General features: G+C 38.6%; 1 protein-coding gene across 1 annotated transcript in view; it reads right to left on the reverse strand.

Moving 5' to 3' along the window:
- Nucleotides 1-4056: 4056 nt before the first annotated feature.
- Nucleotides 4057-15844, reverse strand: part of LOC127350462 (contactin-associated protein-like 4) — a 97709-nt gene continuing 85921 nt past the window's right edge. The window contains exons 19-24 of the mRNA XM_051377142.1: nucleotides 15434-15658; nucleotides 13553-13686; nucleotides 12106-12193; nucleotides 6227-6442; nucleotides 5708-5779; nucleotides 4057-4925 (exon numbers count right to left, since the gene is read on the reverse strand). Coding sequence (XP_051233102.1) covers nucleotides 4729-4925; nucleotides 5708-5779; nucleotides 6227-6442; nucleotides 12106-12193; nucleotides 13553-13686; nucleotides 15434-15658 — 932 coding nt within the window. The 3' untranslated portion in view covers nucleotides 4057-4728. The remainder of the gene's footprint in view (nucleotides 4926-5707; nucleotides 5780-6226; nucleotides 6443-12105; nucleotides 12194-13552; nucleotides 13687-15433; nucleotides 15659-15844) is intronic.

Raw genomic sequence — 15844 nt, forward strand, 5'->3', positions numbered from 1 at the left:
CTAAATGCAGGACAGTTTCACAGTTAATTTCACTTGAAGATCTGTGAACAATTCACACTGACTAGGACAAATGTAAGTTTCCTGACAAGGTATTCTGACTTGCGTACTGAGTGGTTTAATGGGGCTTTTGCCCTGTTTGTTTTATGCCTTTAGTAAAAGTGAGTTTAGTTGTTTAATAGTACTGCAGTGGGTTTGCTTCTGCCGATAAGTTATTTTAGTTAATACGTTTTAGTACTAAAGTTTTATTACTGATTTGATTTATTTCTTCATTATACAGAGGCTGATAATATATTCATTAGCCTACTGTCAAGGGAAATGCTTAGTAAAAGTAAAGTTTAAGCACAGTTTTGCTTGTTACAGTTTACTTGAAGCTGTCTCTTTTGTTGAACTCTTGTTTGTGCAGTGTCACTCATCAAATCTGACTTCATTTCATGTCAGGGGTGTTTCTGAATCAGTCTTTAACCTCCAACTTTTGGAACTGGGAGGGGATTTTTGTCGTCATAAAAAATTGCTTTGACATTTCCGTCTCCTGGATGTTTTCAGTTTTAGTCATTTAGTCAGCCGTCTTTATCTCCACTCCGCAGACAGAAGAATATTAATACCCATCAATAATGTCATGTAGTGCATAAAGACAACCCTCCCCTGAAAAGTTTAGGAGGAACAGCAATCTGTAATGTAAATTTATGTTAATTTAATTTGCTCTAGAGAGGGAAAGTGTTGCTGTGTTTCGGCTTCATTTAACAGGGAAACAAAAGACCGCAGCTGCCTCTAAACACTGTTTTTCCACTGCACTTTCTGCTACAGTAATGATCCTTGTTTCTCTACAACAGGATTTGAATTTGCACATATTCCATGAAAGTTTTACTTTAAGGCCATCAGCAACGATTATGGGTAAATCCAACATAAAGGCAGGTCAAAATGTACAACTTAAACTGTACTTATCACACAAGTCACAAAGATGAAGTTCATCTTTACTGGTACTGACATTCTTTATTAATATCAGGGCAGCCCCGTCGGTTGGGTTTCATCAGCAGGCTGATGCACGTATCACTTCAATATGATCAAAGACTGAAGCTCCAAAAGAAAGCTAAACCGAGAGATAGAGAGGGAGTAGTTAAGTAGCTCTTATGCCAGTTAAAAGGAGGTTTTGCATAGCTTATATCATCTCATTTCCTCAGTTAGGCCCTGGAGGAAATTTACCACCCTCTAACCTCTGTAACCACTGGAGGAAAAAAAGCCCACCACAGACCTCATGTTTGAACCATCTGCACCCACAGTAACAGCAAGCAGCTGCTACAAGACATACATTACATTAATAAGTAATGTACAAATTTAAGTTTGTGTCCTCACATTTTAAAGAGCTGTTTGTGGGTTAAGAGTTTTAAGATTAAGGTTAATTAGGGGTGGTGTTAGGGTGAGGGTAAGGATTGGGAATTGGTACGTCAGATGTGATGGTTGAGACTCTGGTTAAGGGCTTAAAAAATGCCTCATGTTAATGAGAGTCACAGGTTAAGTGTGTATATATACTAGAAAAAAATGTCCTCAAATCAAACACATCGTAGTATTTGAAAAGAAGCTGTTTTATTATTTAGGAGTAGTGAGTTTGCAGTTAACCAAACCAGCATTATAGAGAATAAGAATAGAGTCAAGTTACAGTTATTCACAAATATAGCATCTTTACATTGTTCAAGCTGTACAGTTTAAAAGTAATCCACTGCACGCCAAAAATTCAACATGACCCGTTCAGAAAACAGCAGCTCAAAAGCCAATTTTAAAATATTAAACTGTTCCTATATCTTTGACAAGGGTTTGACAGATGACTACGCTGTGATTACATGCATACTGATACTGGGAGACAGACTTATGTAAACAGCTTGCTCTGTTGCTGTCATAAGACGTGCAGAGTCAAATAGACGTCACAGTAAATGTTTTACCAAAACACTTTTTGTTAAACCAGATTTTGTTCATTTAATTGTACTAAAGTTAGTGAGTGTGTGTGTGTGTGCCTTACATCATACATTGAATACATTGTTTTACATGTGAGCAACCGTATAAAATGATATATAATACTTCTACTGTTTCAAACAAGAAGGTAACGACTGACATACTTTTAAATGTTGAGCAGGCACATTAACGGCCATTAACAGGTACATTTGATGAGTGAGTTTAAATGTTGTTGCTATAACTCTTTTTCAATAAAGCAGGTTTTATACATCTCCTATTGAAATTACTGCAAGTGTGTTGACTTATGATTTTGATATTGTCGAAGTCACAGACGGCAGAATTATTAGGATCTGGAAGAAGTTGACTGAGACACGTTTGCTTGACGAGCTGATGTAAAGAAAAGCAAATTGCAGCAGACTGTATGTCTCTGTAGATTCAGGACAGCGGGCCAGGTGCCCACTTGCCATTGCTTTGTTGAACACAGTACCTTGTGGTACTTTCTACAGTATGTTGACATTGGACGGAGAAAAAAAATTTGGCACACACACTCGAAGCAGACAGAGATATCTAGTGTGCCTGATAACAAACAGGACGTTGCAAATGAGACCAGCCAATGAGAATTCTGAAAAGCAATTTACATTTTGCATTAACATGTCCTCTGAATCTGGGTAATGCATTTGCATTTACATCTGACTTAATTCTTCTGATTCTCTGTTAGTTACTAATGATTACTAATAATATGCAAATCACTGAGGTTAGGGTGGTGGACAAACATAGCGAGCCCGAGGTCTATCATGTACCAACGTCATTCATTTTTGAATACATTTTTCACTAAGATGATTTTAGTAGGTAGCAGGAGAAAACATACTGTCTTTTGCTGGGCAGCTTAACCTTGTTGCATGAAGAGGCATAGTTAGGTGACCTTTCAACTTGGTGGAAGGATTTTTTTTCTTTAGGAATGTGGTCATGCCGTCCGATTTACAATCCGTTTTGCGTGCACTCAAACTTTAAACTTTTTTTTTTTTCATATCCACAGAGGATTTCCAAATACCGATACCATGTTTATGTCAGCAGTAAAGGGAGTCACTCAAGTAAAACTGTTAAGTCAAGAAGGCAATTTTTGACACTCATTCTGTGGGTTCTACTTAATACTGAGAGGCAGCAGAGCCAAAAAAGTTTCAATTTATTTCTACTTATAACGCATCTTGGATGAATGGTGAGACATCTGTAAGGATAACACAGCTGTGTCTTCTGTAAAGACGAATGTCTTGCAGGGCAGGCACATAACAGAACAGTTTGTTAGGATTGCCCTCTTTATGAAAGTGGTCATGTTCGTGGACATATTGGGTGCTAAGCACCCATTTCTCTGGTGATTTCACTCTACATTTCCTGTCTCAGTCTCCTTGGGATTTCTTAGTTTGGTTTTGTGGCACTCTTCATTGTTCATGTACGGTGGCAATCGTGGCTCCCGTTAACCACCCAGGAAATACAAAAGGCATCACTTTATTTGCACCACAGGAATTTTCATAGGAAAAAGCCAACAGACTGCAGGTGTTCAGCAGAGCAAATGTAAATGCTTTCATGAACCGTATATCATTATTGCCTGGGATTATTTTGTGCTTAAAAGTATCAAAAGAGACCTTTGTTTATATGAAAACGTTGCATATTATTACTTTAACCATATCTTGGAGAGAGAGACAAAGAACAACTCAGCAGTAATGAGATAAAATAATTCAGCATAAAACCATATTGAGATGGGGAAACTACTCTAAAAATCCCAGCCATGATCCAAAGTATTGCAGAGACAGTGAAGTATAAATATCCAATATTAAAATTTGGATGGCTGGTTTTCATTGCATCATTTATGTCATTGTCAGCTTCTCTTCAGTTCTTTCTTTTTCTTGTTCTGATTATCTCAGTCTACCTGTCAGGCAAACACAGATTAGTGCTTCAGCAAAAACACATAAAATGTCTGCAGAGCGAAGGAAGTGACAGACAGCCTGTGTTTTATAGTCCGTGCTGCTTAAAACTTCACTATTTAAAGAGTTTTGGTGTCTGCTGTTCACTGCAGGTGGTACAGAAAGGATATAAAAGTAAAAAAAAAATAATCTCGCTCTTATTGTAAAGCTTTTATTTTTTTCATGATATAAAGAAAAAGCACAGCGAGTAACATAAAAGCTTCCTGACTAACTCAAAGACAAAGTGTGGAAGGTTTTTTTTGACTGACTTTAATTTTGTATTCATATATACAGCAGGTGTTGAAATTATGTTGAGTTATAACAGATGGATTTTAGTTGATTCTGGGACTGTGCTATGGCTGAGCTCTTAATGTGAAACACGCATGTCAGTCTTCCAGTCGGTTGAATCAGCCTTCCCATACACATACAGTACACTGTGTATGGCTCTGACATCTCACATTTCACAGAAGGTTCATCATCCTTGTAGAAAAAAGTACTTTTTACAAATTAACATCAAGTCCAAAAGTCTAGTTTAACTCAAACAAAGTTGCTTTTGATCATCACATCTATTCTGCACGTTTCCTTTTTAATTAATTATTTTAAACAGAGAGAGAAATATTGTTATAAGCACACAAATAACCATTTACATTTTTAAATATTTACATTCTCCAAATGACAGCAGAAGGGAAATAAATAAAATCATACATTTTTCTGTTTCTGATTTCACATCTTTTTGAGTCACTGGTACCATTGGCTGAAGGGCTCTGTGTGTTTGGTAAATCCTCCCGCTCTGTCCTGTCAGGTCAGTGGGAGGTCAGGGCTCCTGCTAAATGAAATACTCCTTTTGGTTTTCGCCGGGAGCACTCTGACAGTCCGCCGGGCTGCTGAAGGGGAACTCGTGGCTGTCTTCAGTCTGAGCTGCTTTGACTTCCTGGTTTCTATACGTCTCTTTCCTGCTGCAGATGAATCTTGCCATTATCGCCAACGCAGACACAGTGACGAAGATCACCACAGCAATCACCCCTAAAAACATAGAAATACACAAAATTACTTTTTCTTCATTAATGTAATTAACCGGGCTATTGTCGGCTTCCTGCAGTAGTCTGATTTCTTCAAGGAAGAAGTTAATTTTGGAAAATCTGCTTATTTTCTTGCCAGGTGCCTTGTAGTGTTTTTGACCTCTAGTAGCACTATGAAGCAGTCTTACAGTTTAGACCCTGTGTAGTTTAGTTTTGTGTGATTTTTCTATGAAAGACAAACTGTGAAGATTAATTAATCCTCCTATGTCTTCACATTGCAGAACAGCATTGCTTACTGAATGTCTGGGACAATGTTGGTTTAGCCACTCTTTGCCCTTGTAGCATTTCCTCTAAATCTAAAAAAGTAGCACACTAAAAATGGTCAAAGGATACAGCAATTGTTGTGAAGGTGAACATTTTTCTTTGTGTTTTTCATCCCCCAGAAGAGGATTATGTATCTTATCTGCTTAGTTTTAGGTACAAACTCAAATTTCTATCACTAAAGCTTCTGGTTTTATTTGTAAAGTAAAATAAATCTGGGAGACAAAATCTAAAATCTTTCAGTCAGTGACTTTTTCAGCGTTGTGTGAATTCGATTACTTCCCTCTTTTCTTTTTTTCTCCTCAGCCTCCAAAATCAAAATGACTCTTTCCTCACTCACATCCTGCTCAAAAAACTGAAAATTGTCTTTCCCACCTAAAAAAAATTCTTGCTTATTCTCTTCACTATGTCAGACTTATTCACTTATTAGTCTTGTTTCATTCCTACTGAGTTGAATTGCATTACCTCCGATTAGAGCTGAGTCACTCCTCATGGCGTTGACTAAAGGTTGACCTGGATCCACTGAACCGGGTTGGTCTGTAGAGAGAAAGACAGAGAAAACAAAATAATAACAAGCAGAAACAGAGTCCAGAAATTAGAGGCAAATAGGTTAACAGAGAAAGAAGAGAGAATGTCGAGCAAAGATGAAAGGACGGGGACAAAAGGGACAGATGAGAAGGTAGAGTCAGTGAGAGAACCATCAGTCAGTGCAGAAAGTGCTTGTTGAAAGCCTCAGCTCAGCCTCAAAGGACTTCACTACAGTTGTCTGACTAATCTCATCTGTGGTGCCATCACTCTGTCTGCTTACCGAGGAGGATGGTTAATGAGCCCATAAAGAAAGTCTAATGAACAGCCCTAAGAATAATATTAAAGGCACACCAGAAGGATTCACACATTGGGAGAGGGAGGGTTGGTTACCTAATGATATATATATACTCTATATAGTATAGTATGGAATATAAGGTCTGAGTCTGCTCCTTGTACCTGATAAGGAGTGTGTGGTTTCTGCCGCGTACGGATTGGCTGGAGAGGATGAACCACAGCTCGACTGGGCCAATGGGCCGGTGACAATAACAGGGCTGTCAGGGTGCAGCAGAGCAGCTTTCAGAGGACTGATGGAGTTAAAGCGAACACCTGACAGACAGCCGGTGAACCCAAGAGAGGCCAACCCGGCCAGCTCTGCATCCAACTCATTAGACTCTGAACACACACAGAGAAAAACAGACAGGACGAGAGAGCCAGAGTGAGAAGACACATTTGTTATCAGCAAGTTCCAATTACACACTCAAAATACAGCAGTGATAATCATTTATCTTGATGAGACCATGGTCGCGATGATAAGTGGTATCTATCTATGTCTTAATCATTTTAATATCCATTTTGACGTTACAGACGAGGATAAACCTGCTGAAAATGAGTTTTCCCAATTGGCCAAATAAAACACTGATAATGGAAGATAGTGGAAAAACCACACATTATGTTCAAAGGCAAATATTTTCAACATTAAAGGCCATGTTTTTGAAACTTTTATTCCCACAATATGCATGGATACTAACTGCAGTTAAGATAATAGAAGGTTAGCCAAGGGAAACACTTTGTTAAGGTTAAAGAGAGATAATAGTTAAATTTGTAAAAAAAGAAGTGTGTCCAGCTTCAATGTCAAACGCATACCCTTGCAGTTGGTCATACTAGAGTACAACAATGGCACTACTTCCTGAATCTGCACTCAACTTCTGCCTGATTTATGTCTACTGCCGATATTATCTATGAACCTTATTGCTAGGGACACTGGCTGGTCCTCCCATAGGATTTTTACTCCTTCTGCCACTGCAAAGGTTTGAGTTAAGAGATCAGCACCTTCTCTTTCTTGGTGGGGGTTCAGACCACAAACTGGGTTAGAAAAATGCCAGGGGCTGTGTTGGTAGAGGCCTGTATTTTAAAATAAAATGAAGAATGAGGCAATGCGTTGACCTGTTTTGTTGAAATGGAATGATTGTAAAACACCACATGTAGCAGTTATAATAAACAGCTGGTAAGCAATAGTATAAAGTCACATTAGTGGAGAATGAAATGTTAATTACACTACACAATATGAAAGCACTGAGTGAAACCAACTACTACATTTCCATTTTCTGAATCTTACTGCTAGAGGGGAGGCAATTGGGTCATTAAAATCAAAAGGATGTATTCCCTTTAGGGCATAAATATGCTGAGCAAATGTATGGTAATCTGCCTTTTACATTGTTACATTTCTTGTGTACAAGTGCAGGTTTTAGTCTAAAAGAGGAAAAGGTCTCGAGGGGTCACCGAAACATTCTTCTCATATTTTGGGCACCATGAGTATCCTCAGCAAAGTTCATAAAGTTTTGGCCTTTAGCTTTCAAAAGCCTTGAGCTGGACAGGTGGAAATAATAATAATAATAATAATAATAATAATTATTATTATTATTATTATTATTATTAATATTAATAATAATTAATAATAATAATAATAATAATGTGCCAGCAAATGCACAGCAGTTTCCCTATCTGTGACACTTGCCGTAAAACAGTGGGTGGGTCTGTTTGACAGAATACAGCAGAAAATATATTTATAGGTAAAACTTGAGTGCTTTTATCACTCACTAGATTGCGTCTCACCTGTCATCACTAAAGTGTCCCGCTTGTGGCTAATGTACTCACAAGCTCACCATTTGTGACAGCAGGTGTTAAATAAAATCTTTAGCAGCTATAAATGTCAGTGTGAACTACAATTATTCCTGCAGGGCAATTTGATTACACATTACATCATTGGCAATCATCTAAGTTATTACCAGGGAGAAACAACTTTTCACCACAAGGATGGGACACTGCAGGGTGGCCTGGCTGGAGAGGGCTGTTTGTCAGCCTGAAAGATGGGGATAAATGACTGAGTTGGGAGAAGAGGTAATACCACAGCAGATTTAAGTAACAGCTATAGCATAAGATTGTCGGGCACTGCATTAGTCTTACCATATTTAGTCTTTTTCTTTATCTCTACCTTCCACCCTTTTTATTTCTAATAAATTAAAGCACATAGATTGCATAATTAAAAATGGACGTAGTCTCTGTGACGTCACCCATAGGTTTTTGAAGAGCCCTTGTGAAGCTCAGTGTGGTCGGCTCTGGCCGTCTTCATCTTGGCAGTTCTGACCCCGCCGGCTCCCAGCTAATCTAAAATTTGGTAAAAATGTGGAGCATCGGTGCAGCTGAGGTGGGGTAAATAAAGCCTGACTACTGAAAACAGCCGCCTGTGACGACACCCACCTGTCATTCAAAGCGGCCATGCCCCTCATTATAGCTATAACTAGCTATGTTAAGTAGTCAAATATGTTGGTTTTGTGATAAAGGAATATTCCAAGAATATAGTCAAAACAAAAGCCTGGAAATTGGAACTAAACAACTGAAATTATGTATATAGCATCCAATATAGGATGATGTAAAAATTCTAATGTTATTCCTCATACAAATGAGTCACCAGTATAGGTGCTGGATAGTCGGTGGCTTCTCTAAGAAGGATTTGGATGTTTGTGTGAGCCGTCAAACCCCACACTGACAGCACCAGCCTTGTATCCACGAACTGAAGATCACTGTCCACCTCCGCCCAGCTACTGCCCTTTACCTCCACCTCTCTCTCTGTATCACTATCTCACCCTCCCTCTCTCTTCATCATCTCTCTCTCTGTGAGACTCTCAGTCTCTCCATTCTTTCCTGGTCCATTAGTTAGGCTGATGGATGACAGCGCTGGCAGGGAATGACAGTATATCAACTATCTTGCTGCCTCTCTGATACTGATATGACTGCTTGGGTCCTCTGGCTCAGCAGAGGGAAGGCTGGGTCACATACTAACATGGCCTGGGTCAACAACAAATAAGATTAAGGAGCTCAACGTAAAAACAGCACCAGCATCAATTTGTACTTATTTCTTACATGTGCACCACATGTAGTTTTATAACAAGGTTCAGGAACAAAAAAAAGGTGCCTCGAACTCATCTCATTTCCACACAGCACACCTTATCCATTCACTCCCTCTGACTCAGTTTTCACATTCCTCGCCCCAAACCCTTTCTTGCTTTTTTTTTTTTTTCTCCACTTGTCTCTCTCTTTCTAGTTCAAATATAGGAACCACTAGGGCTCTAACCTCTTAGAGAAAAAAGAGATTGCTCCCCCTACCATCCCTCACCCTTACTCCCCATAAAACTTCATCCCTCAAACCTCTCACCATCCATTCATCCCTCATCCCTCTTACAGTTTATTATCTTGGTTCACCTTTATTCATTATATGCAATAAACCATTCTAATTCCATATCCTCATTGGCATGGTGTTTGTTTGTGAAGTGTTGGTTGGAGAGCATTAGACCTATATATGTAAAATGTGTTCATTACTGTGTGGTGTAGTGCATACATACAGGGTGTACACACTACCCACTTATGTTTCAGCATTGTACATATAGCCACTTCTATGGCGAAGGCATGAAGTTTTCAGGGTTTGGATTGAGTAAGGAATGAGGAATACTTCAAATGCATCATTTATGCAGGTATTGTATGCAAAATCTGCACCTCTTCTGTGGCTAATGTTAATTTCACAATGATCCTTCCTCCCTGAAGTCAAGCTGCAAAAGCTAAGTGACAATGTGCAAATACTACTGGCCCATTTTTGGGTGAGCTTAATATGCAAGAGTAGTCTTACATGTCACTGTTTATAACACAGGGCGTTTATCCTTGGTTGAAAGGGCTGCTATAAAAAAAAATGTGGGGCATAAATTTAGAGTATTCCCATTTCTCCAGGCACAACAGATTACTGCAGTTCAAAACCCGGTCATCCTCTCAGTCTAGGTTTGGGATATTCAATAGATTTATTTTATACAATACACATACACAGTTGTGTTTGTGATTTTGCTTATTACTGATTCCTGCTGACAATTTGTGGCATATTATTTGAGAAAGAAAGTAAACCAAAATATGGTATGTGGAAAGCAAAAAACATCCTCAATTTAAGTAGAAACAGATAGTTGGACCTATGATAGACAAGTTATCCAGTTTGAACCCAGCCTCTCACACAGGTGAGCTAGGCTCCAGTTCCCAAGAGACTCTCAACATAATAAATGGGTTAGAAAATGGATGGATCCATGGATGGATAAATGACAAGATATTTTGTGATTCTTTAATGTCTCCATCAACAACAGTTGGAATAGAAACAGTGATGTTGTGGTTATATTCAACCTGTAAAAAATGCCAATGGCCCTATCTAGAGCCAGTGTTTGGATGGTTTGGTCTGTTCTAGGCTTCTGGTGATTCAACATGGAAGGCAACCCGCTCTGTATGTAGATATAAACTACTCATTCTAAGGTAACAGAAATATAACCATTCTTATTTTCAGGTAATTATACACTAATGAAAACATTCCTAAAAAATATCATATCCCATTTCTGCCAATATATCTTCGTAAATGTTACACACTGAACATTTAAGTTGTAGCCTCATAGTAGCTATCATAAGCCATATTATAAAGTAACATTAATAAGAAGAGGAAAGGTTCAGTAATCTGCGCCTTTTCAATAACATACATCAAGCAAAGCTATTTCCATTGCAAACATTCTGCTCACTGTGTTTTCTGCTCTGTGTCACAGTAAACAAATGATCATAAACACAGTAGTCTCTAGTAATGACACCAGGCAGAATAAGTTACCTGGATATAACTCTCTTTATTCTCAAAAAGGCACATACTGTGGGGACTATCATTAAAGAACAATGTGCCTGATCATGTACGATACATGTTGTGCTGTAGTGGTGATATCAATGTGTGAAATCTGACAATGAACTATAAATCAGCTGCTACACTTCAGCTATCTACATGTGAGATTGCTATTAACACCTTGCGTCAAGTATAAATGCAGCTTTAGGGTTAATGAATTAGCATGCATAGTTTCTGAGAACTTATACCAACCCTGATACTTGATACCCAACCCTATCTCAGCCCCACATATTTTAACAGCTTTTTTTCTCAGTTTGTCTCAGATGGGGCTATCCAAAAGTAAATATTAGACGTAAAAGCAGAAAACACAGAGGCATCACTACTCTGGTGGAAAGTCTTTCGCCTTCAGGAGAAGCCTGGGAAGGACAGTGAGGACGACGGGAGCGATGTGAAAGTAAAATGTTCCGTCAGGCACAGAGAGGCTGAACTGTACCGTCTGACTTCCTGGTTTAGTTTGACCCCAACCACAGCAGCTGAGACTTATTGGTTGTTATGCTGAATCTCAGGGTGCTGACTCCAATCTTCTAAATCATTTGCTCTTTTCAATCTTTCCTCATTACCATACAAAGTGAAGGACCTTTTCTAAAGTTATTACTATTGCTGCTGTCTGAAGCCCCACTCAGCTAGACAGACATAAAGACTGTATTACTCATCGCTTCGATAACACAGATAAAAGTTCACCAGCGTATACTGTATTTTCTGAACTTAGTGAAAAATAATTAGGGAAAAGACAATGCCATTTACACAAATACTTTACCCACCCATATGGGTCTAAAATGTATCCATTGCCATATAACAATGACTTAAGTGGGTGGCTCCACCTTTAGTCATTTCAAAGGCTGTTCTTATTTTGCATCTCCACATGAAGTGCTCTGTTTGTGACTATTTGAATATGGATGTCAACTTTTTTTAAAGCACCACAGCTGTTTCTCAGACTGCAGATTTCCCTCTAGTCCACCCAACCTGATGACTAGAAAACTGCAGAAAGCTTCAGAATAGCTTTTTGTCGCATGAGGGCAAACATCTCAGTGCTGTTATTCAAATGAGTCAGTCTAAGTGCTGGAGTCTGCACCAAGAGAGCCCCACTTACCCTGCACTCTACCCAGAATTAGCGATTTGATGCTGTTGAATTCCACATCAGATGTCAAGTTGAAGTCCTCTCTGGCATCCTGGTCGATCTGAAAGATAATGTATGTTACATCTGTAAAAGTAAAAGCTTTGCAAGTAGAAAACAAAGACTGAAAAATAGAAATCTGCCCTTGACAGTTTTTCGCTGTTAAGTGTTTAAAAAGGGCTGCTCTGGGAAGAAACTTCGATAAATGGATGCAGAGAAGTGAGCAATTAAACATGAAAAGCTAGCCAGAGGCTCAACCTCTGGTCTGACCTGCATATTTAAGTGGTTTCAGCCCCAAGCTGGAAACCAATAGACCTTTGAGACATAGTGGTTCACAGTAGCTAGCAGAAAAGTGTAAGTGGAGCAGGGTTTAAGATGGTAAATACCACAGAGAGAAACACTCTTTATAATAAAACAGAGAGGGTGTGATGTATTGCTTGCAAACACAGAGATTTGGGCTTTAGTGAATCATTTATCAATAAGACATCTGCTAATGTTGATCAACCTGAGACCAAAGAGAAGCCACAGAAAACAGAGAAACAGAAAGTAGCATGAACAAATAGAGGAAATGTGGCATTTATTCAGTATTATTCCACCAGTTTTCCCAAAAGCTTTCTTGTAGTCGGAGCCCCTTCTGGACATTTTGGTGCCATAGGCAACATATCCTCTGGCCTTGCCTGAAGGGATTGATCTTTTCATTATAATTTATTACAATTTACAATCTATTGAATTATAATTGGAAGATTATGGCTCTCTGATGGTCACAGTGTTATCATACATTGAAACTGCTGGCTGCTGTGTTTTGTGGCTCACTGAGGGTCACTTGATCACACCCTGTATTTAGTGTTTAAATAGGGCACAAAATGATGTTTTTGACTGCTGTCATTCACAGAGAAAACATCTTGTTTTATAGCAGATACCTTATCAAGATGCCTGGATTGGTCCTGAGCATGTTCCTGTGGATATGCTCAAGGCATCCTTTCTTTCATTGTGTAGGGGTGTAGATTATTTTTTTTATAATTTTATCTTTTGGTATAGGGGACTCGACATTAGGATGCCCCTGCTCACAAAGTTTCCTGTTCATGAGTATCATCCCAGCTTGGATTATACTATGATATGAAAGCATGGAACACAAGTAAGCTGGGTATTCATGTCTCTGTATACATGATTTGATTGCATCTGTAGTATGAGCATCAGCCCTACTAGTGTCCCTGTGCTGTCTGCTTGTAGATCCCTCTCATTATTAGGTGTTTTGTGCTGTTTGAGCAGTGCAGCACAATTTGGATGTCAGTGTGACAGACTTTTAAAGGCAAATTAATTACAAAATAAGTCCTTCTCTTTGGTTCACAGTGTCTATGTCTAAACACGTCCCTGCTTGTAGTGATCCGTGTAACACAGTGTGAATTATTTGGTGTGTGCTTACCTGAACAGAGACAGAGTCTGCCAGCCTTCTGACGGTCACTGTGTGCAGATGTCCATCAGCCAAGTTTGTGACTCTGCTCCACAGCACCTCCACGTCTCTGCTGCTGTGCAACTTGTACCTCAATTCCAGCTCATCTTTGCCAACACAAAACAACAAAATAATAGTAGTCTTTAATGCAAGCACACACAGAATAATTCAGAAAAGTCTTCAAAAAGATTAAGAGAATTCCTGGAAGTATTTTCTTTTGTTACTAAGATTGTCTTATTTTTAGCCAACGTTTCATTACTTTACCTTAATGTCGTAAGTTAAATCTGAGGTTACACCAATATAACAGATGTAGAGTAGAGCTTTATTTCTCTCTACGGGGCAATTTGACTTATTGTTAGAGGTCACTTAATAATGAATATTGGTTGTGAGATATAAAGCAGATATAATACAAGCTGTTTCTAAAAACCGTAGAGGTAAACTATACAAGTATCGATTTAACATCAACAATAAACCAACAATAAAGGAATTACTGTCTTGAACGCTAAAAATGCAAGATCATCTGATACAATACAATATTACTGATATTTCCAAGAAAAAGACCCAAGAAAAAATGCAGCTAGTCTGATAATTAATTAAGCACTTAAGATATTTTACTCAAATGTTTCCACATTCTTGGCTCTAAGTAGACTTAGTCGAGGAGTCTTCACTCCTTCAAAGAAAGGACGCTTCATCCAGATATCTGATGTTCCAAGATACCAGCTGCTGAATTAAGAAGCTACAAACCATTTAATACTGCATGGATTAATACTTTATCTCTTTGAATAAAACTCCATGATATAAAATTAATTTTCAATTTTTTTATAGTGTTACACATAATAAATTCCACTGCGCTGAGATCATTTAAATGCTCTAAGATGTCTGCAGACTTTACAGATGAGCAGTAATGACATGAAATAATATTTTTTATATAATCCAAACACATACTTAATGCTATCGCTATGTTTCTGTGTTTTTTCAAACGCAGGCTAATAGGGAGCAATTTCCCTATCTTATGAGCACATCTTAATAATAAAACAGTTTTGCAGAGGGCAGAGGCGGTTTCAGGCTCTGAGTGAGTGACTTAGACTGAGGCTTCTGTTACTGCAGCAGCAAAAGAGAGAAACGTGAGAAAATCCTTTTTGAAGCATCCAAAAGAAACCTCTCTCTGGAATTTAATTAGATACTTTAGAAAGAGTGTGGCTACCTGAAGACAACTTGATCAGCTATTCAGAACCCAGTGTCCCTCTGTTTTCTCTCAGTCACTTAAAAAGCTGAAAGTTTCACTCAGAAAAATGTTTCACCCAGTGGGTTTAATGGATACCTCCAAATATTTTCATCAAAGGTTTCAATTTTCTATGTTATGCCAATATATTGGATTGATTACAAAAGAAATATCCAACAGTTGAACTCTACTTCATGCTAATTAAAAAGGAATGTCTAATACAGCTATATTTACAAGTTACAGACACTGCATAATGGTAAATCCTATTATACGACACAGGAATGCTGGAATTGCTTTCTGCCAACTGAAGCTATGTGAAGCTTGCAGTGAAGCGAGTGATGAAAATGTGAACACAATAAATAATGACAGTGGCAAAAACAAGGGAAAGAAAGACGCCCCTCAAAAACAGAATTTTCATTTAATAGTAACTGCACCCAATGTTTGAACCTGACACTGTGCATAACAATTAGCTTGGCTGCATGGAGAAGAGGAACGGTAGACTGAATCAAGAGGAGAAGAGAGGACAGCTGAATTTAGGAAAATGCAGGAAGGGTGAGATAAGAGAAGGTTCTTGCAGTTAAATTTGGCCAATCTGGTCAAAACGAGACACAATTGTTATTCATTGTCCTCACCATGTTCGTTGATGAGCAGAGCAAGATATTCCCTGTAGAAAGAGTTGACGTAGAGCAGCAGAGCAGGACTCTGACTGGTCCTGAAGCTCAGGGAGATATTTTCTCCTCTCAGCGTCATATCAGAGTAGATGGAGGAAGGCATGGCACTGCTGTTCCTGCTCAGTTCATAGGGCTCTTTGAGGATGTAGATGACGGACGTTGTCGACTTAAAGCTGGCTGAAACCTCTGAAAGTTAGAAAATTACAGGATTTTGGGTGTGTCAGTCGTGGAGCTGACTGTATGGCTTTCACTCTGAATTGTTCTCTGATGTCGCTCACTATTGCATCTGAAAATCTGTAAAAATACTTTTCTTGTTTGTTTTTTTTTTGTTCTTTTTTATATGTTGAATGTTCTGGAAATATAACAAAATGT

Source organism: Dicentrarchus labrax, unplaced genomic scaffold (assembly GCF_905237075.1).
Source record: "Dicentrarchus labrax unplaced genomic scaffold, dlabrax2021, whole genome shotgun sequence".
Taxonomy (NCBI): Eukaryota; Metazoa; Chordata; class Actinopteri; family Moronidae; genus Dicentrarchus; species Dicentrarchus labrax.